This window comes from Halichoerus grypus, chromosome 4 (assembly GCF_964656455.1).
Source record: "Halichoerus grypus chromosome 4, mHalGry1.hap1.1, whole genome shotgun sequence".
Taxonomy (NCBI): Eukaryota; Metazoa; Chordata; class Mammalia; order Carnivora; family Phocidae; genus Halichoerus; species Halichoerus grypus.
Genome location: NC_135715.1, coordinates 16,802,936 through 16,825,372, shown reverse-complemented (window position 1 = coordinate 16,825,372; position 22,437 = coordinate 16,802,936). Strand labels below are relative to the sequence as shown.

The window sequence follows — 22,437 nt, the reverse complement described above, 5'->3', positions numbered from 1 at the left end:
TCGAAGGAAGCACATTTTATTGCTAAATCCTAGTACTTATTATTCATAGTAATGGCTAAGTGGAGGAAGCAAATTTTCTTTGTACCTCTGTGTCCATGTATATTCATTCCAATCATGAAGGTGAATGGTAGAGTTTGAAAAGCTATATAAGCATGAATTATTATTGAAAACATTATGCTTGTAATTGGCTTAAGGGATGAGAGTCACTATGAAAGAGTAAGTTATTTTTTTTGAGGAGCCAGTCTGGCCTCTTCATAACATGATCTTAATCTTTGACAAAGGAGAAAGTAAAATGTATCAGTGAAATTATTGGTATGTTACTATTTATCTGGTTCCATTAGGCCTGTTTACTTGGTTCCATTAGGACTTTGAGTTTTTCTTTGTAGAGTTATGTTTTAGTACAACCTGGCTCTTTTCTCCTACCTTCTCTTTCTTATGACCAACAGTTTCTGTATAGTTTTTAACTGGGACGTTTGTGACTGTAGCCAATGGTCGGTCTGGTCTCAAGAACATTGCCTCTAACCCCTCCATCAGCTTTTCACAGACAAAAACAATACTGCTTTAAGGTGTAACCCTCAACAAAGAAGTTTTATTGACTTACAGGTATCAGTAGATGAAGCAGAAGCCATTTAAAATTTCCATTTCCTTTTTTTCCCCTTGCCAGTATCTATGTTATCATAAAATTAAATGAATGTAATCATTGTATTTTGAAGTTATTAGATAATTCCCCAAATTAAAAACTTTGAATATATTTATTATTGAATTGTGGAATATTCAGATCACCTCCCGTTATTAAAAGTAATTTCACATCAAAGTATGATCCTGGATTTCTTCTGATTCTAATCAATCAAACAATTTTGTAGCTTATTTTTCTAAGTAACTTTTGTTTTGTTTTGATCCTCTTTTGTGGCGACATTAAGTTAAAAAAAGAGCTTAATCGGAAAATTATCTTACTGTTCCTTCAGAGTCCCTCTAAGCTGAAATTCTATAGTTTAAAAAGCAGATACCTGTATGTAGTAAAATAGTCAATAACAGCAACATTTTATGGGTTCATCATCAGTTTTTTTTCCCCAAAAACCAAGCCTGTCATACTGCTTCTTTAATGTTGGAATAATTAATAATAGTTAATTAACCTGGAGTTTTTAAAATCTGAGAAATCATTATAATAGAGTTAAGGTGTTCCATTGATGAAAATCAGCAACATGTGAAGAGCTCTTCTCTGTCCTCTAATGTTGTCTTCCACTTGCCTTGAGGAAGGTCATTGTTGCCCATGGTTACCAGAGGGTAAAGGAATGGAGGGATGGGTGAAACAGGTGATGGGGATTAAGGAGTAGCCCTTGTGACGAGCACCCGGTGATGTATGGAAATGTTGGATTACTATGTTGTACACCTGAAACCAATATAATACTGTGTTAATTAACTGGAATGAAAATAAAAACTTAAAAAAAAAAGGAAGGTCATTGTTTATAGTGCTAGATGATTTGAAAACTGCAAAGCTCCATTCATCTTTCACAAAAGCAAAGAACTAGAGAAGCAACTGCCAAGATGTATGGTTCCAATAATCTAGGTATGTCAAATTACTGCTTAGCTCCAGAATCATCTTTCATAACGTTAATATCAGGATTTATAACAAGTAAGACAAGGTTAAATGATCTTCTTTTATGAACTACAAAAATGCAAGTTTATTAATCTGCAATAGGATTTTCATTTGTGTCACTCTTACATTTACATATCTCATTTGGAAATACTTCAAAAACACGTGAGCTTTAAATAATGACATTATTGAAGACATCTATTAATATTGTGAGCCATAAAATCAAAATGAAACTCTCTTCCTTATGTACAACAAGCTTTTCTAATGATGGTATAAAATGGTGCTTAGACAGTATTACATTTGCCAAAGTTGTTCCAAGGCAGAAAGTGGTCTTAACACCAATTTTTGAAAGTAAATATTTTGTTACTTGATTATTTAAATGTACTCTATGACCTAAGATGTATTTTTAGGCATGAATCTCACTTAGAATCAGTGGAGAGTGGACTCCTGGATCTTTAATAATATAAAAAATTAAAAATAGCATTTTAAATCATTGTAATGTCTTAATATATTTTCTATTTACACCTTCTTCATGATTGTCAGTAATATTTCAAGTAAATATGGGTAGTGCTTAAGAATATGTGAAATACTTTCATCGTCTGTTCTTCCAAAATATATGGAAACTACATATAATTAAATAATTAGAGCTCTTTCAATTCTCTTGGCTAAACTCTGGCATCACTATTAGGCAAAAATCTGATTAAACAGATCACACAGTTCCCTCCTCCACTGAAGCCAAATAGCTCTGGCTTCACATTAGAAGAATATTGGAAGACAAGAAGAATCTGTTGTCCCTCAGTGTTTGGTGTTTGGCTTTCCCCAAGAGATCATTAGTAACCCAGCGGGTCCCCAGCTGCCATAAAGATGTAATTTTAATTGGTTTATATTAATACTAGGTATACTCTTAAGGCTCAATAAAGGTTAAATGGACTATTACATTTTGGTTGGGTATAAACCTTGGTAAGAAAAATAAAACATTATTTTCCCCACCATTTTTGGTCATTATTCACCCAAGTTTACCTTTTCTTTCCCTGGAACTCAGCAACCTTCCCATTATCCAGGCACCAGGCAGAGCTACTGTTGTTAAATTTCTGACAGCTTTTTCATTACAGGCTCTGTTTTTCAAGAGGCAGGTTAACTAAGTGATTTTGATTTGTGCCAAGCTAAGACGTGGGATAGACACTTGAAAACCATTCTCTTGTTTTCATGAGATTTCATTTGAACTTATTTGTCCTACTTGATCTAAATACACAAAGGAAAAAAAAACAAATCCTAAAATTCTTGCTGTTTCTCATTCATGTGTTGGTATAACTGAATAAAAGAACAGTAAATTCTGTAATTGTGTCTTTTTTTAAAAAAACTTTCATAACACAAGGTTGTTATTGAGAAAAGTATTAACAGCCATTTGCTTTATATTATATATAAATATATAATATAAATATAATATATATATTATCTCATACATGAGATAATGGTAAGACTCCTTTATTTCATAAAATAAATGTTATTTGCATTTGTTGAAAGGGTGAGTATTTATTTTAAAATGTTTCTCATCATAAAAAAGAACTCATATTTCCTGTAGAAAACTTACAGAATGCAAATAAAAAAGAGAACTGTTTAAAACCAACATACCAAATAATATCATAGTGACTTTCAATCTCTATGTCTAGCCTCTCTTTCTTCCTTGTAATCTTAGAAGCTTCTTCTGGAAAGCATTCCCTGAGTACCCTTTCCCCTCTTCCACATAGAGCTACCACAGTGTAATTAGTTATACCTTGATTTTTCCATATTCAATCCATCCACTTCATATACAATTCCATGTAGTCTGGCATCCACCCCACTGTTTTATTAAAATGTCTCTGTTGAAGTTTCCAGTAAGTCTCTTCATCATTATCTAAGTACCATTTTCTCTGCCTTCCTCGTCCTTGATGTCTACTGTGATTTGCTTCATGACTGAAAATCTCCTAACTTAGATGCCATGGCACTACCTAATTTTCTTCTCTTCTTACATTTGCAACTAACCCCTGTCTCTTGCCTTCACATCTCTTGTTCTTCCTTTAGTTTGCTCTGTACATTTATATTGCTTTCATTTGTAAATAGCAGAATAACCACCTGACAGTGGTATAAACTACAAAGATATTTATGAATTATTTAACAAGAAGTCCAGAGGTTGGTGGTCCAAGGGCTCGTTTGGTGGGTCAAACAGGAAATCAAAAATCTAGGGGCTTTCCTCTGTTCTTTGCCTGTGAGGGGTGTCTTGTCTCCTAGTCACCAGATGTTCAATTAGCTCTAAGAAGGCAGGAAGATGAGATAAAAAGACCTTTCTGCTCCTATAGTTCTTGCCTTTAACTAGGAAAAATAATGTTCATCAGAAATTTCCTTACATCTCATTGGCCAGAAATGGATCTTAGGCCCACTCCTATTTAATAGGAAAGGGAAAGGACTGCCATGCGTAGGCCAAATATGATTCATCCTTTGGTGCTGGCACAATGCCCCCAGATGCAATCATACTTAGGGTAGGAAGGAAGAGCCCTTCACCATGAAATAGATCATGGGCTGCTCTGCTTGCCTATTAACTATGGCTGCTCCTAAAGACTTAGTTTTTTTTCCCTCTACAACTCAAAGTCTCTGAGATTCCATTCATCTTATGCCCAGAAGGGGCTGTGAAAAACAGCTGGGATATAAAAATGGTGTATAAACAACAATCTTATTGTCCTAATAAAGATATCATATTTTCCCAATGAGACTCACATTTTTAAAATAAGTCTTCGGGGCGCCTGGGTGGCTCAGTCGTTAAGCGTCTGCCTTCGGCTCAGGTCATGATCCCAGGGTCCTGGGATCGAGCCCCGCATCGGGCTCCCTGCTCGGCGGGAGGCCTGCTTCTCCCTCTCCCCCTCCCCCTGCTTGTGTTTCCTCTCTCGCCGTGTCTCTCTCTGTCAAATAAATAAATAAAATCTTTAAAAAAAAAAAAAAATAAGTCTTCATAATTATTTTGTGTGTGTGTGTGTGTGTGTGTGTCTTGAACCAAAGAACAAATCATGCTAATCTTTTCTGCAGAATTTACCTTCATCTTCTTTCTGCTCACTACCCTCCTATTCTGGTCACAATCCCTTGAAACCTTTACCATTATGGCAGAACTCTATGTGTTTCTCTTTCTTACCTTTCTCTTGTTTCTCTGTGCTTGCTTCCTCTGGTTTGATGTTCTTCAATGTCCTAACTTTTTTCCTATTACATACAATATAAACACTACTGCTAGAGTTCGAGGTCTTTGGCTAAACTTTTTTTTTTTTCCTATCTAAACCAAATGCCAACTTCTCCTTAATGATATGAGCTCTCTTCTTTTTAGTTTCTTCTATGAACTTGCATGTCATTCAGTGTTCATTCCAATACCTCATGTAGGCTGTGCTGTTGCCCTTAGCTGGGAAGTTTGACTTTGCCCCTCTTACACCATTTCAAACAGTGCTGAATTACCCAACAAGTGGGCCAAGTAGGTAAGGATACCTTACCTACCAGTAAGGTAAGTTACTTAATTCTTTGGTCTGAGTAGAGTTCACAAACTTACTCTGCATTGTTTCACCCTCCTGATGGCATTAAAGTACTTTATTTATGCTTGATTAAGTTATAATTCTTTCCATATACTAGCCTTGCCATAACTCCTAAGGTCATTTTATAAGTGTAGGAACTATGTACAATAACCTAGTTCTGTATAGTTGCATTGAATGCTCATTAAATACTTAATGAGGCATCGATTTTTAAATAATTTAAACCACTTATACTATGTTTTTACTCATTCTTCCTCCACCTCCAACATCTTTTTTATTGCATTTACCCCTTGCTCAGGAGTGTACAATGCTTATCACCTGGCAACGCTAGAAACAGAAGTTCGAATGAAGTCATGTCAAAATCATAGAAATAATGACTTGGTTACAGCAATTTCTAATCATACCCATCTTATCCTTTTCCCACAAAGAGTAGATTTTGTTCTCATCTTGATTTCAGACTTGGAGGAAAATGAGTTCAGTGACTTAAGGTCAAACAGCACAGTATCATGAAGACAAAAATTGTGTGAAAAATTTGAGAGAAAAACGTGTATGTGACTGTTGTTTTCAGAAAGAAATGTTTAGCTATGGAGTTTTGAAGAAGAGAAAGTCAATTTGTAAACAAGTCAGCCTTATATTTTTAAGCATTTCCATGGCTTATGTGCGGTTGTATCTTATACTTGAGTCCCTTTTCAGTGGAGTAAGGGAGGAGGAATTAATCAAAGAGAGGAAGAAGATGTACCTAACATGTTGTGATGATAACAAATAGAATGACTTAAATTTCATGATTCATTCTGGTCATTAACAGCCATCATTAGAAAAACACCTGCATGTGTGGCTTTATAGGGGAGCTCCATACAACTGGACATTACCCTATAGTAATTTTTGAGTAATGTGCTGGCCTAAATACATTTGACCATGGAAGTGAGTAAGCATTATCTTTTTTTTTTTGTCTTGGATTTAACTACCTTAGTAGTTGCAGAAGCTTTGGGTCTCCACACCAGCTCCTGCTTAGCAGACTTCATTAACATAAGAAAGTCAATAAGAAATTAGCCTACCCTGAATTTTCATTTTTATTCCATTTCCCAAAACTTGAGTGTAAGATGGGAAGAAAGTGAGTCGATTCCCCAGTGGAGAATTCTGTTAACTTGGAAGAAAATGTTTAAGTCCAGTATGTGAGACTGGGGAGAGGGAAGGAAGAAATCACTCTCCTCCCTAGTATCTTCCTTCGTGCACCCCACTGACCCCTGCTCTCTCATTTTCCCATTGCTTCCCTGTTGTGTTTCTTCTTCTTAGCTTTCCTGTTCCTTCACACACTAGAATCTAAGCATACGGATTTCTGATCCAAGATTATGTAATACTTGAAATTAAAAAGGGTGAAATTTATGAGTCCAAAACCAAAAATTAAAAATACATATATATATAATAAAAAACTACTGGTCCCCGTGTGCACAAACTGTCTTTAGAAAATAAAAAACAAAGCCAAACAGAAATGAGACCATTAATTACAACGATGATTGTGCTCTGAATGTCAGGGGTTCCCCATATGGTTATTTCTACGCGGGCTTTGTGTTTCAGTAGGTCATAAATTGTTGCTCATATTTAGAGAAACAATTGGAATTGCGTGGTCCTTTAAGCCCACAAAAGCATAGTTTAATACCACGTATGTTAATGACTTAAAATATTTCGTCTTTCTAGATTACTTACTTAAGTCATTAAAGGAAACGTTTCGGATCAGTATGAAGGATGTGAAGGGAGTGAGAAAACAGAACCGCTTCCTTTTTTCCCTTTTTCTTCTACCCAGTAGCAAGAGATCCAGTCCAGGTTTTGCCTTCGACTCTGCCTCTGAATTTCGGCTGTGCTCAGTGTAGCACGTTTCTCTCTCTCCCCTCCTTTCTCCTTCCCTCTAGCCTCCAGTGTCTGTCTCCGGGATTTCTCTCTTCCTATTTCAGGAGGACTCTCACAGGCTCCTTCAGCCTGTGTGAAGCTGAGGTTTCCCCTGGATCCCGTTTATCCCCAACACATACCTCCACGCACACGCGTCCCCAAGAACCCGCGCTCGCCCCGACACACACTCGCACTCGCCTGTCCACCTCCCTCTCCGGGAGAGCCGGCGCGCGTTCCCACCTTCGCCGCACGCTCGGGCGAGCCGAGCTCGCAGCGCTCTACGATTCTGCGGCTCGGAAGTCGGATCGCGGCTCTGAACCCCCATGGTGGTTTTTTAAACATTTCTTTGCCTCCTCTCCCTCGTTTTTTATTGCACCGTTTTCGACCTGGGGGGCTAGAAGAGCACGGCGGCTGCTTCCCCAGCCAGCCCTGGTTGGCTTGCCATCCTCCATCTGGCTTATAAAAGTTTGCAGAGCGCAGTCCAGAGGGCTGCGCTGCTCGTCCCCTCGGCTGGCGGAAGGGGGTGACGCTGGGCAGCGGCGAGGAGCGCGCCGCTGGCTCTGGCGGGCTTTCGGCTCGAGGGGCGAGGTGAAGAGCGCACGGGCCCTGGGGTTTACCGAGCTGGATTTGCACGTTGCACCATGCCTTCTTGGATCGGGGCTGTGATTCTTCCCCTCTCCGGGCTGCTGCTGTCCCTCCCAGCCGGGGCGGAGGTGAAGGCTCGGAGCTGCGGCGAGGTCCGCCAGGCGTACGGTGCCAAGGGATTCAGCCTGGCGGACATCCCCTACCAGGAGATCGCAGGTAAGCGCGGGCGCGCGGCCCCGTAGGCTGCAGCCCTCGGCGGCCGTCCGTCCCCTGGGCCGCCCGGCGCCCTCCTTCTTCCCCCTGTTGCTGAGTTGGTGTTCACTTTCTGTCAGGGCTCTCCCGGACGCCGGCGGATGCTCCCGCGGGGAAGGTGTGCGTCTCAGCTGCCTCATTGTGTGCACACGCGGGAGCGCCCGCCCGCCCTCCCTCGGCTCTGGCGCCCTTGCGCCCCCTTCGTTGTGGGCTCGGGCAGGGCGGGCCAGGGAGCCCGGGACACCCGGGGGCGGTCGCGGCGCGAGGGCAGGTCGCCGAGCGGGACGCCCACCCCGCGGCTCTCGCTCAGGCAAACTTGGAAGAACTGCGGCCGCAGTTTGCCCAGCGCCACAGTCTGAGTGGCGCCTTCCCCACTCCCGCCCTCGCGCCGGCGGGGGCGGTGGAGAGACGCGGAGGGCTCCCCTCGCCGCTCGCTCCGCTCCCCGGATCCTTCCGGGAGGCAGAGCGCACGGCGCCGGGGCCGGGGGCCGGCGAGGCGGGGCGACACCACCGGGGGGGACCCGGCCTTCGGACGTCTGCAGTTCCCGGCTGGTTTGGGGAGTTTACGGGCTGCCAGTTTCGGGCTTGGGGCGGGCTTTCGCGTTATGGGTCCTCAGTGCTTTCCCGATTGCGGTTGGTCACTCGCGGTTCGGGGGACACCCCCGGCACCCGGCGCGGCGCCCGGGCCTGAGCGCGATCTCGCCCGCCCGCCTGTTCTCAGAAGCTGCGCCAACTTAAGCGGGTGGCTCACTGGTGGGTTTGTCCCGGCGTCCCCGGACCCCGCGTGCCGGGCCACGAGCATTCCTGCCCCGAGAGCTCGAGAGCCCCCACCCCCTTTCTCGGCGCCAGTGTGTGGATAGCTCTCGGGCCGCAACAACTTGCGCAGCAGCCCGAGTGCGTGTTTTCCGGCTCTTAGCTCCAACCGAATGGGGAGCTTCTCTGGGGCTCTGTGAATGAAACGTGTCGGGGAGAGATAATCCTGTGGCTGCGAGAGAGCACAGCTGAGGGAGGCAGAGAGAGGCCAGGAGATGCTGCGAGGGCGCGGGCTGCTCAAACCCGGCCGTTGAAGTCCTCGGTGACCTCAGATGGTCAAATCAAAACGCTGCATTTCACCAGCCTCTCTGCATTTCGCCGGAGCTGGTCGCCGAGTGAAAGCTTTTTGCAGATATCTTAAAACATCATAGTTTCGATATGTAATGCAGTTGCTGTTTTATTACGGTTGATCTACAGACTCTACAAGTGAAGGTTTTTACTTATACCGAAATGAACACATTTATAGAAATTTAGGCATTGGGGGGGAAAAAAAGCCCATACACACGCTAACAGCGCCGAGCATGATACACAGGGAGCCTTTTTCAATTCTGAGCCAGACGTAGCCAGACTCTGGTGAGTCGGAGGCGGAACCTGTGGTGAATTATAAGACTACTTTTCTATCCCTGTCACTTCTTCTCCCTTTTCCAGAACTCCCTAATTTGTTAATCAGTGAATAGAGAGCTACTGCCCCCACAGCTCCTTAAGTTTCTTAACTCTCCTTCCCCTTTGTCTACTGTTATTTCATTCTTTTTAATTAATTGATAAGGATCAGCTTTGCTTTTTTCTCCTCCCCAAATCTCAGGGAATTCAACTTTTAAAGGTTTTATAGTATGACTCACTACTTCTAGGAACTTTTTCTCCTCTAATCTGGGCTTTTTCAAATTGTATCTTTTAAACACACAGATATTTCCCAGCATGATTTCAGATATGATATCTCAGAGAAGAAAATAGTTAAGTATTTTTAAATTGCTTCAGTACTCTTTAGTGGATTATGGGACTTTCAGGAGGCTGGACTTCATCCTTAGCTTGATGCGAATCTCCTTAATATCAAAATGAAGGTTTTCAGGGTAAATAATTTCTGTACTCACCATTTACTTTCCTGAAAACATTTCCAGTGGTTAAAATAGATCCTTTAGATTTTTAACTACAGGGTTCCCCACCCTTTTCCCTCCACCTCTTGACAATTACAGTGTTCACTAATTAGCTGTTAAGTTCTAAAACGTGCACTTTTGTTAAAATCACTTTCTAGGACTAAGGGTACTGTTGACTTTGTCTTAACCCTGGTGTGCTTTGATGCTGGTGGAAATGATCAAGATACAGGTCACTGTGGGGTCAGAGGCACATCTGATAGGGAAACAAATGAAGTAAAAGGTAATTGTGTATATATATATATATATTTATGTGTATATGTATAATTTTTTTAAAGTGAACTACTTAATGCTACATGTTGTTGGAATAATCGCTTAGGAAAGCTGTCCCATTATTAAATGAAAACACTCATATGTTCTTCCCTAGTTCCTGATACTATTTACATTTCATTATCTAGTATATGGTGGTTATCCTTTCTTTAAACTCCTTTTTCATCCTTTGCCTTGTTTGGATTTTTAATGGTTTGCTTGAGAAATGGCGTATGCCATCAGTCTGCCAGGGAACATGAATTTTAAAGCAACTGCTGTTCATAATTTAGATTCATGAGAGCTGTTTCTAATTGAAAGATATTTGCAGGTAGCTTGCCTGGTAAAATAACTGAGAAGTAATAAGGACATTATGTTTCATCATGACATTATTAAAGTTTTACTCAGAACTCACAATTGTGAAATAGTGTTGCCCTTTCCTATTCCAGGATAAAAGGGAGTTCTTCAAACTCAATAGATGAGGGGCTGTGATGGGTAATATATAAAGTTATGCTCTCAGAGAGTGCTTGGAAGGCCTTTAAGGGGCAGGTTGCACCATTAATCTTCACTCAGCCCTGATCTTAAGCCATCCCAGGCAGATCAGATAGACTATCCGTCCTTGTTTGAAAGATCTCCAAAGGAGAAGACCCAGGAGCCCCACTCAGCCATCCATTCTAATACTTAGTAATTCTTGTGGTATCGAAATGTTTCCAGATAACTAGCCCAAAGCCTTCCCAGTGTGCTTACTTATTTTCTTCTGTTCTATCTTCTGGGAAGATACTGAGCAGTGGATCATCAAGTTCTTTGTTAGGAATGTTATTTTGATCAAAGGTAGGTATGAAACATTCCAGTCTTTTCTTTGAGCATCCATAATATTATCTCATTTTCCAACCCAACTCATCTTGATGGCTCTAAACTTCTAAAAGAACTCAACAACTGAAAAGAGTATCTGCTTGAAAGACTGGGCAATTCAGAGAATGTTGTTTTATGCTTCCTGTGTCACTATGCCTTGAGCCTCCTTGGAGTCATTAATTATAACTCCTTGTAGCTGACTAATGGTGACTTATTGGCCTTCATGCCCACGTTTTTTCATTAGTTATCTAATTCAGCTGTATTTAACAATCCCTTATTTGGAAATCACTACAGGCCGAGCACCTGTTTAAAAACATTACCTGCTTCTAAAACATTAGATACTGCCTTATTGACTCCTTTTAATAATTTTGTAGATATCATCATAATCCCCATTTTATAGATGAAAAGACTGAGCAGCAGAGAGACTCAAACAGTTAACTTGCCCAAGGATGACTCAGCTAGAAAGTGGTGAGGCTAGAATTCCAACTCAGGAGTTCTGAGTCCAGGTACCAGAGTCCTAGACTTAATCCTGCCTCCTGCCATTCTGTATTTGTTGAATGAATGCGTGCAAAATCAATTCTTTCTTCATCTACTAGGTACCTAGCCTGGTATTATCAATTACCATATGTATTCCCTCACAGTTTGTGCTGAATATTTTTCTATTTACTTGCAACATCTATAATTTTTCAAAATCACTTTGAAATTTATGTTCTCAGGAATTAGCCGTGCTACCATCACTAAATTGATCATGTATTTATGAGTTTTCCCGATTTTTTTTGTTGTACCTCTGTAGCTATATAAAAGATGGAAACTAAAGAATACGTATTGGTATTTTTCAGTATACCAGGCCTGCATGAATAATGGGTTAGTGCAACAAAATTTGCTATAGGAAGTTATCATAGGGGTAGAGGGAGGAGGGAATTTATCTTCATAGATTAGGAAAAAATATAATTGTTTTCGCAGTATTTGTCCCTTTTTGTGTCTCAGGTGTTTTGAGAGCTGGGCTACAGGTGGATATTAAAGCATTAAACTCTTTCCCATCTCTTGAATATGAATTTATCTGCTTCATAGATTTCTGATTTCTTTGCCCTCTCTTGAGTTAGCTGATGTCTTTAAAATCCTTTTGAAGAACAGTGTGAGAGGTATAAATGAGTTAGCTGAACTTCAATTTTTTTTTTTTTTATGATTTGTCGAGTCACTAGATTTCTAAAAGAATCCCATTAATTCCAGGTATCAAGGCAATCTAAAATCTGGGCTATTAGGAGTGCCACTTGTTAAACTCTTGATTTCAGAATTAATTTTAGAATGATCCTTGCAAACAGAGCTATCTTAGCTGATTTAATTAGAGGATAATATGTCATCATTGAGAACAAGAGTTCATTTGAGTTGACTTTTTTACATAAAACTCACATCTTTTAACTGTGCCACATGGTAATTGCTAGTGAGTAGAAATGTAGGCTGCTATCAAAAGTGATTTAAAATATACAGCATTATGTCTTTTAAAGTATTATAGTATAAACATTATGTCATAATTTATGTAAGAGTGTGACTAATGTCCTTTTACAATTATGGGTGAGTTTTATGAACACTTACAAAATACAAAATTATTGAGTCCTTTAAACCAAATGACCTACAATTCAGTCACTAGATTTGTATAGAAATATGAGTTTAGGATAGAAATTGTATTAAGGGAATTGTTGATAAATTGTGTATTAGCTTAAAGCCTACCAAAGTAACGTCTTTAAGACTGCTTTTTCCCCCTTAATTCACATCTCTCAAAAGACTTCTAGCAAGGCCAGTTGTCTTGACAGTTTAAACAGAATACTGAATATTCTTTTAAACTTGGTGCTTATATCTCTTTGCAGACCAAATTCTGCTCTATTAAATTCTTTAGCTGGCACATAATTAAGTGGTTTCATAGACTTCTTCAGTATTAATCAGTTTTCAGTTATTTACATGATACTCTTTGAAAGTGTAGCTGACTCACTGGGATGCCATATCTGTAAATAAAAGGTTTCATAGCACTAAGTCTTGGGTAAAGGTTTAAAATTCTAATAATCCTGAATGGAAGTACTTAAGAGTTTTTAATAACCTTGGATGAAAAATATTTTTTAAACAAATGTACCAAAGAAAAATAGAAATTTGATTCCATATTTAAACATTATCCAGGTTACTGATTTATTTTTATATTTCATTCTCTATTTCTTTTAGGTGTTTTTTTTTTTTTTTCCATTCATCCAATAAATATTTCTTGTATACCTATGATGTGTAATTCACTTTGCTAGGTGCTATGTATAGGGCCTCTGGATTTTAATCCCAGCAGGGAAGCAGAAATTAAGGGCACCATTTACAATGAATGGCTGAGATTATGACAAGCCACGAAAGCATTTAATAGGAGCATCTGATCTCATCACAGCATCTGGGAATGCTTCCTTGAGGAAGAGCAATGAGCAATAGGCTCTGAAGCATGAGTACGTAGTTAGTACTGTATGGTTAGAAGACCCTGAAAGCATGAGAGGACTTTTAGAACCTGGGGAAAACAGCGGTGAAGGGAAAGCCCCATGAGACTATGGGAGAGCCTGTGGGCCAGGTTAATACACTGTCCAAAGATGGCCCATGCATGTTGGGCCTATGCGGTTTACCTTTTCACTGCAAGTATGGACCCCTAGCTCTAAATTAACCTGTGGGTGCTAAACTCAAGTTTTTAAACATCCGGTTGTTTTAAACACAGCCCAAAGAAAATAGACATTTAACCATTTAAAGCCTGTCTCTTTTGTGTACCCTATAAAACTGCATAAGGCCTGCTGGTCATTTATAGGATGAATCTGGGACCTAAAAAACTCCCAAGTTGCTGCCCTCTCCACCCTGTGGCTGAGCAGCATAGCCTAGATACTTAATTCCCCTCCCCTCTCCTGGGAGTTCCCTGAACCTCCTCCCCTTCTGGTCCTGGCTCCTCTGTTATGTCTGTCAGACCTCAAGCAATGAGGGACTTCCCCTCCCGTGCAACCTGTCAGGTGCCACCAAATTAAAGCTCTCTGTGTCCTGCTGCCACCTCCCGGTCCTGTCTCTTGCCTTAACAGCACTGAACTCCCTGGAGCTCCTGCAGTGACCTTGGTTGGCCTTCAGCCTCCAGCAGTGAGAAGCTATTGAAGAAGTGTTCCAATCAGGATTGGACTTGATTTGAAATGTTACTTTGGTGGCTCTGTAGAGAATGGATTGCAGGGGCGCGAAAGCAGATACAGAAACAGGAGGAGATGGTAGCTTGAACTAGAGTGGTGACTGGAAAGGGAATGAAGTAGAAAGCAAGAAATATTTAGGAGCTAACTGAAATAAGTCAGACTGAGAAAGACAAATACCAAATACTGTAGGATGTCACTTACATGCAGCATCTAAAAACCAAAATGAACAAACAATACAGAATCCAGATTCATAGATGCAGAAGACAGATTGATAGTCACCACAAGGCGGGGGGGGGGGGGGGTTCTATGGTAAAGGGGATGGAGCAGTACAAATATATATTATAAAATAAGTCATGGGGATGTAATATAGTGCATGGGGAGTATAGTCAAGAATATTATATTAACTTTGTGTGGTGATGGATGGTAACTAGACTTATTGAGGTGATCATTTTGCAATGTATACACAGGTCAAATCACTGTGTTGTGCACCTGAAACTAATACAATATTGTAGGCCAATTATACTTCAATTAAAAAAAGAAATATTTAGGAGGTAAAATTGATACAACCAACAGACCACAAGTCAATCAAAAGTGAATCACTGAACATCTACCATGACTATGAACTGGCATCTGTGTACATGAAAGAGAGGGAGAGATTGAGAGAGAGAATCAAGCATCCCAGAAACATTCATTGAGTTTACAAGGCCATGTAAATAACTATGACACAGTTATGTGTGCTTTTCAGTGGAGACGAAACTCAATATCATAAAACCAGCACGGCATTGTTAAGAGTATCAATGTGGCTGAGAGAAAGGGATTTCCCAGATAGGGTAGGGTGAGATGTTAACTCTCAGAAAGTAAAGAGTTATCAAAATATATGTAATCAGCTGTGCCATTTTGAAACTTAAGTCAAAGTTTTTGTCCTATGGCAGCGTTAAAAAAAGAACCTAAGATTTTTACCAAGATGAAGAATTAATTAAATTGTTACTTCAACATTTCCTAATATTTAAACAATGCTATGTCCATGGCTTAAGGACCAAATTCATCATTACTGGTTGTAATGATAGGAGTCAAAAAAGGAAGAGACTTAGACCTTGCCGAAAGGAAGAGGTAAAATTTAATTGGGAGTATATTATTCAGGGATCTCGAATACAACCAAAGCAATAGGATATATAGATACAGGTATATATATGAGGAGATTTATTATAGGAGTTGGCTCTGGAGGTTATGGAGGCTGAGAAACCCCATGATCTGCTGTATGCTGGCTGGAGACCTAGGAAAGTAGAGGTGTAATTCAGGCTGATGCTGAAGGCTTAAGTGGGGTGCGGTACTGGTATAAGTCTCAGACTCCGAGGCTAGAGAACCAGGAGCTCTCATGTCCCAGTGTAGGAACAGATACATGTCCAAGCTAAAGAAGAGAGAGAGAGAGAATTTGTTCTTCCTCCACCTTTTTGTTCTATCTGGGCCTGGATGGATTGGATGATGTTCCCTTACATTGGTCACTCCTGCTACTAAATCAAATGCTAATCTCTTCCAGAAACATCCTCACAGATGCACCCACAAATAATGTTTTACCAGCTATCTGGGTATCCCTTAGGTAGGTCAAACTGACATAAAATTAACCGTCACAGGGACATTGAATGATGGCTAGCATTTGACAAACAACCATGAAAGAAGAAGGCATTTGGGGTTAAATTCGAAGCAAAGTAGTACATGTGGAGGATACTACAGAAAGGGATCAATTAAGAATTTGTGAGACGTAAATATTGAACAAATACGGTGGGGTTGTATTTTTTGATGGACCTTGAAAACCCTTGGTTTTGTGTGTCAGGAAGTAGGTCATCATCCTAGATTCTTAGCAGTGAAGTGACAAGATGAAAGTATTGATTTTGATGGGTCAAGCACTATAATCAGGATGGAATAGAGAGGAGATCATTAACGTCCCAGGGGGAGGGAAGGAGGATAGCCAGGGGGCTGATTGAGATACTAAAGCATGAGATGCCAAGGGCCAATATGAGGTTAAGAGGTGAGAAGAGGGGTGAATGAGGTCATCAGAGAAGAGGCAACATTAAATAGCAAAAAAAAAAAAGAAACCTTAAAAAACTTTACCCCGCTACTTAGAAGTTCCAATAAAAAGGGTTTCAAGAAGACAAGCCGTTGAAACACTTGCCTGAAATCACCTGTGTCATTTAAGATACTTTTGGCAGCCGTCACAGAAAATCCTGAATTGGCTGGCATACCCATTCAGGGAAAACCATCATTTCACCTAAGTTCCAACCCAGAACATCTTATGATGGCGGAAAGTGGGAAGTTAACACTATCACCAGGCTCCATTATGGAAGCAAGATGGCTGCTGGAGTACTAAGAGTCAAAGCCTCATTATGATGCCCAGAGGCACACAGTGGGGCTGTTGCTAACCATGTGTGTCTCCTCATTGTTGAGACAGACTAACTGTCGGAAGCCCCTCAGCAGAATTACCCACCCTCTCATTCCAGAATTGCTTCCTGTGCCCATGCCCTGAAGAGAAAGGAAAAGGGCCATAGCTGTTGACTTGGACTAGTCATGGTTACTCCCTCACACAGGGGCTGATGTCTTCCTTAAGTATATGGCCACTGAATTGCTTGGCCATCTTCATAAGAATCCCCAGGAATTGAGGGGTAATGGAGAAATTGAAAGTAACTACTCAGATTGAATTAATTAGGTAGTTGGCATTTTTGCTTATTAAGTCCAGTGTTCTCAACTCCGGCCAGCAGTAAGCTGACACATAGCAATTGGCTTTCAGGAGGGTAGGGTGCGGGGAGACCTGATTTGTAGCACTTGCCAGTTTCTGTGGTATAGAAATGTTCCCACCATGACAGATTTCAAGCTACTAACAGTTGAACAACCAGCTGACAAAATTCCTGAAAATTTACCTGTTGGCTCTTTTGAGTTGGAAAGAGCCAGGGCTATCCAGGAGTCATGTGAGATACTAAAAAACAGTACTTATACTTGGGTTCCATCTTTAAATACTCTGATTTAATTGGTCTGAGACAGGGCACTCTTTTTCCTGTCTTCCTCACTCCCTTCTTCCCTTTCTTTCTTTTTCAGTTTTCCCAAGTATTTCTGATGTGCATCCGGGGAAGGGAACCAGTTAGCTAAAGCTATGCTTCATAAACTTGATCCTGCATCAGAATTACTGGAGGGCTTGTTAAACACAAATACCTGGACCCCACCCCCAAAGGTTTTGATTTAGTCATTCCTGGGTGGGGTCTGTAATTTGCAGGGGTTTTTTTTGTTTTTGTTTTTGTTTTTTAACAAGTTCCCAGGTGATGCTGATGCTGTTGGTCCAGGCACCATCTCTTGAGTCTCTGGGTGTATTCACTGTGGTTTTAAATACGGTTTTTTGTCAGGGTGGACAGTAAAATTTGGGCAATGATTTCTGTTATTTCTCATCTTGATCATAGGTAAGAATCCTAACCGAGAAAGTGCCTCTATTTCAAATTTTGCACCCCCCTCCTCCCCCTCCCCATCGCCTCTGCCTTCTTTCAAATGCTTACTTTGGCCACTAGGGGGACTAAGGGAAAGAGAGTGATTGGATCAGTTCAATCTGTAAGTATCTCTGTGTGGAACAAAAGGGACCCAAATCAGTGGCAAGCACACAGCTGCATGAGTTGGAGAGAACTTCAGCATTGCTTTAAAGGGAACTGGGAAATGTTTTCCGCTTCTTTTTCTACAGGATCCTTATTATTCTTTGTTAATATGTCAGGCTTTCTTTGGGTATGTGACTTGTTTTGGGGAGTCCTATTTAGAACATTTCTGGTGAAGAGCATGCCATCTTCCTACTACCCCCTTTGAGCTGTTTTTCCTGCACTAGTCTCCCAAATGCAGATCTAGCCATTTTTTTCCTGACCTCTAGACTCTTATGCAAGGAGACTACATTTAGAGCTGGTCAGTCTTCATTTTATACCCATTTAATTAAGGATGTAGCATAATACATTCAGGGCATGCACACCTGTGTTCTGTAGGCTTGATCAGCTAGTGTGTTTGCTCCTTATTACAGTTCTTGGATTTCTTGAGAAGTTGGCTTCCTCTCTTTGTGCCCCCAGGACAGTGGAGATTAACAAGGGCCACTGCTCCTCAGCTGAATTTCAGGGAACTAGAGGTGTTTCCTCCTAAGGTTGCAGTGAGGTTGAGACAAATATTTTCTTTGCAAAGAAAGCACTTTGAGGTCTTCTTTTTAAAAAAGATGAATACTTTTCAATTTGTATTTTCTTAATGGGTCAGCATAGCTCAAAGTCAATAGAGCTTTTGAAATGAACTTGAAAAAAGCCACTATGCTTTTAGATATTATAGATATTTTAAAATGACAGGCCTTAGCTTTTTCCTGAAAAAGTTGGAAAATACTTTAAACATACTCTAGCTGTTTGCTTATCCTATTTTCTTCTAAATCCCAATGATTGGGAGTTTTTAAAGCTTAAAAAATGGTAAAATTTAAAATGGCTGACATCTTTTTCCTTTTTTTACAGTAAAAGGCTTAACAAATGTTTTCAAAGAGTTTAAATGATCTTTGATATACTGGGAACTCGATTTGGAAAATAAGAATTTGTAATTCTGAAGTATTGGTAATTTGGAGATGTAGGATTCCTGAACATTCCTACTTGATCTATTACAACTTCTCCTCCAGCTATATATTTACACTGAACTTAGGTAACATAGTTTACTGTTACTTTTATATTATCAAGTGCTAATGTGTGAAAGGCTTTTATTGTGCTTTTACTACTCATTTGATTATGTGGTATCTTATTTAATATTCTTTCATAGACTTGGGGGTATTTAGACATCATGAGGTCAAGTACTATGTTAAAAGCTTAGGCCAGTCTTTTTATATGACTGCAATAAAGAATATATTCATTTCACTTATATTACCACATGGCTCTCATAAAAGGTCAGTTTCAATTGAATATAAAATAGGTTACAAATGGCAAATCTTATGTCATCAACAACAAAATTATTATGAATCATCCCTTTTCAATTGCTGTTTCCCCTCTTAAGAAAAAGTAACTTGAAGATATCTTAAAATCAGAGATCCTCATGATATGTTTTGTACAATAGACATAAAAATTATATAAATTCATTTTTTTTACTTGAGTCAAGAAAATATGTATAGAGTAATCACACCAAAATTCCAGTTGAAACAGCAAGTCAGGTGCATCAGAGTTTCACAACAAAAAAGCCATAAAATTATACTTTTTCATTTTGTTGTTATATTAATTTACCAAATTAACTTTGAATCAATTTCTCAGCCTGGATTATTGATGAGTAATATTATGGGAAGTTACACGCATAAATGTAAGTTGATTGCTATGATTTAAGAGTGGCAGTTTATTCTTATCCAGAACACGCTCAGTAAATTATAGGAAGGTTTTCGGCTTAACAAAGGGTTGAGTATATATAAAAATGTAGGTTGCAATGATCTTAATTCTAGGTGGTAACTAAGGTTGCGTTTTATAACCGGAATGACAAATTCCTGTAGCTGAAAAACCTATAATGCATTTTAAAGGGAATTTTAACCTTTCTATCCATGAGTTTGTAAAGTACAACTCTTGACAAACCATCGTTTTACCTCCGAAATATTTATTTTCAAAAGTTATGACCTTGTATTTGAAAAAAAAAAGTTTATAAATGCCCTATGTTCTGAAAGGCTTTGAAACAGTATTATTTGGAAAAAAAAAAAAATGAGCCTCACTCACAACTACTATAATCAGGGAAAATAGAAAAGATGGAATACACATCAGCCAGAGCAGCCTTCTCTCCATTGCATATTTCCTAAAGCCATCTTCATTCAGGGTGACGGTTCCGATTTTAACCTAATTAAGCATCAGAGAGAACCAGGGTCCTCAGAGATGAGCCTGAAGGTTCCTAGAAGTCCCATGCTGCTCCTTCCCTCCCAGGCGCTGCTGGGGAGCCGCTGTCCGGGACTTCTGGAAGGTTCCAGGGATGCCCAGAAGGAGGCTCTGCTGTGTAGCGCCAGCCCGTAGGTGTGCCACCTTCAGCCACATTTCAGCCCGGTTACTGTGGAATTGATTTTCACGGCTCCTGACAGAAGCTGTTTTCAGCCCTTGAAAAGGCAGTAGCTGGGGCTGATACTCCTAAACACAAACAGCAAATTGCTCCATGGCTTTCATAGCCTTCGAGGTCTGTTACCTTAAGGCTCTAATGGCCTTTTAACAGTGTTTCCAGCTGAGCAGCAGATGTAAGGGATACCGAACGTTGAAAGCAGTGTTCTTTTTTTTTTTTCTCCTCTCTGAAAGAATCATTTTTTTATAGATATTGTACTAACACCATATCCTAGGAACTATTCAACGGCATGTTAGATTTGAAACTTGGAACCAAACCTCAGATAAAGTATTGTCAGCGCCATATGTCTGCCACCTCACTGGGCTGTGTGTCCAGTGTTACCGCCCATCAGATCCTGTCACCAGTAGTAGGGGCCCATTTGATAGTCTCTCGTCAGGGAAAAAAATAATTAATGGAGCACCACAAAGCCTCTGAAGGTCCTTGTAGTTACGTTAAGTCAATTCATTTTCATCCTAAACATTGCAGTGTGTTTTTGAAAACAATGCATTTAGCTTTAGGGATTATATCCAGGCCACCTTTGGTTTCCCTTTCTATTGTCTTGAGCGCTAGTTTTGTCTTTCTGTTGGTTAGGGTGTGATGAGATGTTTCCTGAATGGGGAGCTATGCTCTCCCTGCACAGTGAACTTGAAGGCCTTTAAGCTTTGGTCTGGGGAAGAAGGTTAGTATTTCAGTCTTGTGGACTTTTGGGGAAAAAGTCAAACATAACCGAAGAACACTTGTCGAATTGGACGTTTTTCCATTTTAAAATACTAGAGACATACAGGAAACAAACTGAGGGTTGCTGGAGTGGTGGGGGGTGGGAGGGATAGAGTGGCTGGGTGATAACATTGGGGAGGGTATGTGCTATGGTGAGCGCTGTGAATTGTGTGAGACTGATGAATCACAGACCTGTACCCCTGAAACAAATAATACATTATGTGTTAATAAAAAAAATATTAGAGACATAGTATGCCTTTTGATTTTACTGAGGTCCAAGCACCGCTTGGTATTTCAACTTTCCAGTGGTAACTACACGAGGTAAGAGAAAAACAGCCATGCCAATGAGTCATCATTCCTCACGCCAGGAACTGGGCTGTTTTACAAGCTTTTGGAGGGCTCTTTAGGAAGTATGTGAGCTGCCACCATTTTCTTCCCCCAAAGTTGAAAATATACATACGTTGAAACTCTGATGTGAACAAGCGATGTGAATAGACAAGCAATTTCTTTCCTTCTTGTTTTCTTCCTCTTTATCCTCCCACTCCCTCTCTTCACACACATAACCCCTGGGGAAAAAATAATTAGTGTGGTCTAGTTTAAAATTTAGTGTGATCAGTTTCACTCTTCTAGGAAACACACATGTGGGCAGCCTGCTCTGGAGCTGTGGTTGAGCAGAGCCTGGCTTTGGCTCCCAGCTCTATTACTTCGCCTCTGTTGTTTCATCTGTGAACAGGGATAATAACAGTCCCTACCAGTCATCACTGTGATTGTAGTAAATGAATAAACCTTTATAAAGCTCTTACAATAGTGGCTGGCATACGATGAAGGCTGTATACAGTTTTGAAGCCAATCAATCTCTTGATGAGGGTAGGGAGTAACAAGGGGAGAAAGGGAAAGAGTGAGTTTCCTGGGGCTCCTCCTGGCTCCTGGGCTTAGCTCACCTGCTCTGTGAATGTCTGCGGTTGGTGTACTTTGTGATCTGCTCTTGTGCAACTTGGGAAGAAACTGGTAGTCCCCTTTCCTGGAGTACTCACCCTGACCAGTGGTCTTTTCTGGCCCTGTAGGCCTCGAGCATCACTGGCTTGTTCTTCCCCTGGCCTCTGGTCCCCCTGTAGCTTTGATCACCTGCTGTGGTGGGAGCACGAGAAGCCTTCTGGTCTGCAACTCAGCCGCATTCCGAATCCATCCAGGAGCACTCTGGAGACCACTGGGCCCGCTAGGTGTGGGTGTAGCCCTCTCTCTGAACATCTTTGCCTCCAAGTTTAAGGTCATTGCCAAAAGCCCGCCAGGCAATCTTTTTACAGATTCCAAAACAGATTTTGGGCTAGAAATCCCTCTTCCCTTTGGCTTTCCCGTATTGATGCGAAGCTCAGAGAGGAGAAACTGGGAAGTGTGGGGAGCCTCCCTGTGCCTCCCTCCTTCATACAGACCCTTGGGGAGCAGGGATGGGTTTGCCATCTTTTGTCTTCCCGGCTGGACCTCAAGCCCTTCCTCCAGGTTTGAAGACTTGTCTCTTAAAGAGATCAGGT

At 40.7% G+C, this 22,437-nt stretch overlaps 1 protein-coding gene and 1 long non-coding RNA gene across 3 annotated transcripts in view; one reads left to right on the top strand and one right to left on the bottom strand.

Annotated features, from left to right (window-relative positions):
• Positions 1–569: 569 nt before the first annotated feature.
• LOC144381559 (uncharacterized) lies at positions 570–7,041 on the bottom strand. The gene is made up of 2 exons (XR_013446905.1): positions 6,841–7,041; positions 570–1,390 (listed from the first exon to the last, which is right to left on the bottom strand). It is a non-coding gene; the product is annotated as an uncharacterized LOC144381559 (long non-coding RNA).
• A 26-nt stretch (positions 7,042–7,067) lies between these two features.
• The window catches only part of GPC6 (glypican 6), a 1,066,736-nt gene continuing 1,051,366 nt past the window's right edge, over positions 7,068–22,437 (top strand). Inside the window, exon 1 of one of the 2 annotated variants that reach the window (XM_078070190.1) lies at positions 7,068–7,821. In XM_078070190.1, the coding sequence (XP_077926316.1) occupies positions 7,662–7,821 (160 nt within the window). In that variant the 5' untranslated portion in view covers positions 7,068–7,661. The remainder of the gene's footprint in view (positions 7,822–22,437) is intronic. The other variant, XM_078070191.1, reaches the window with a different exon arrangement.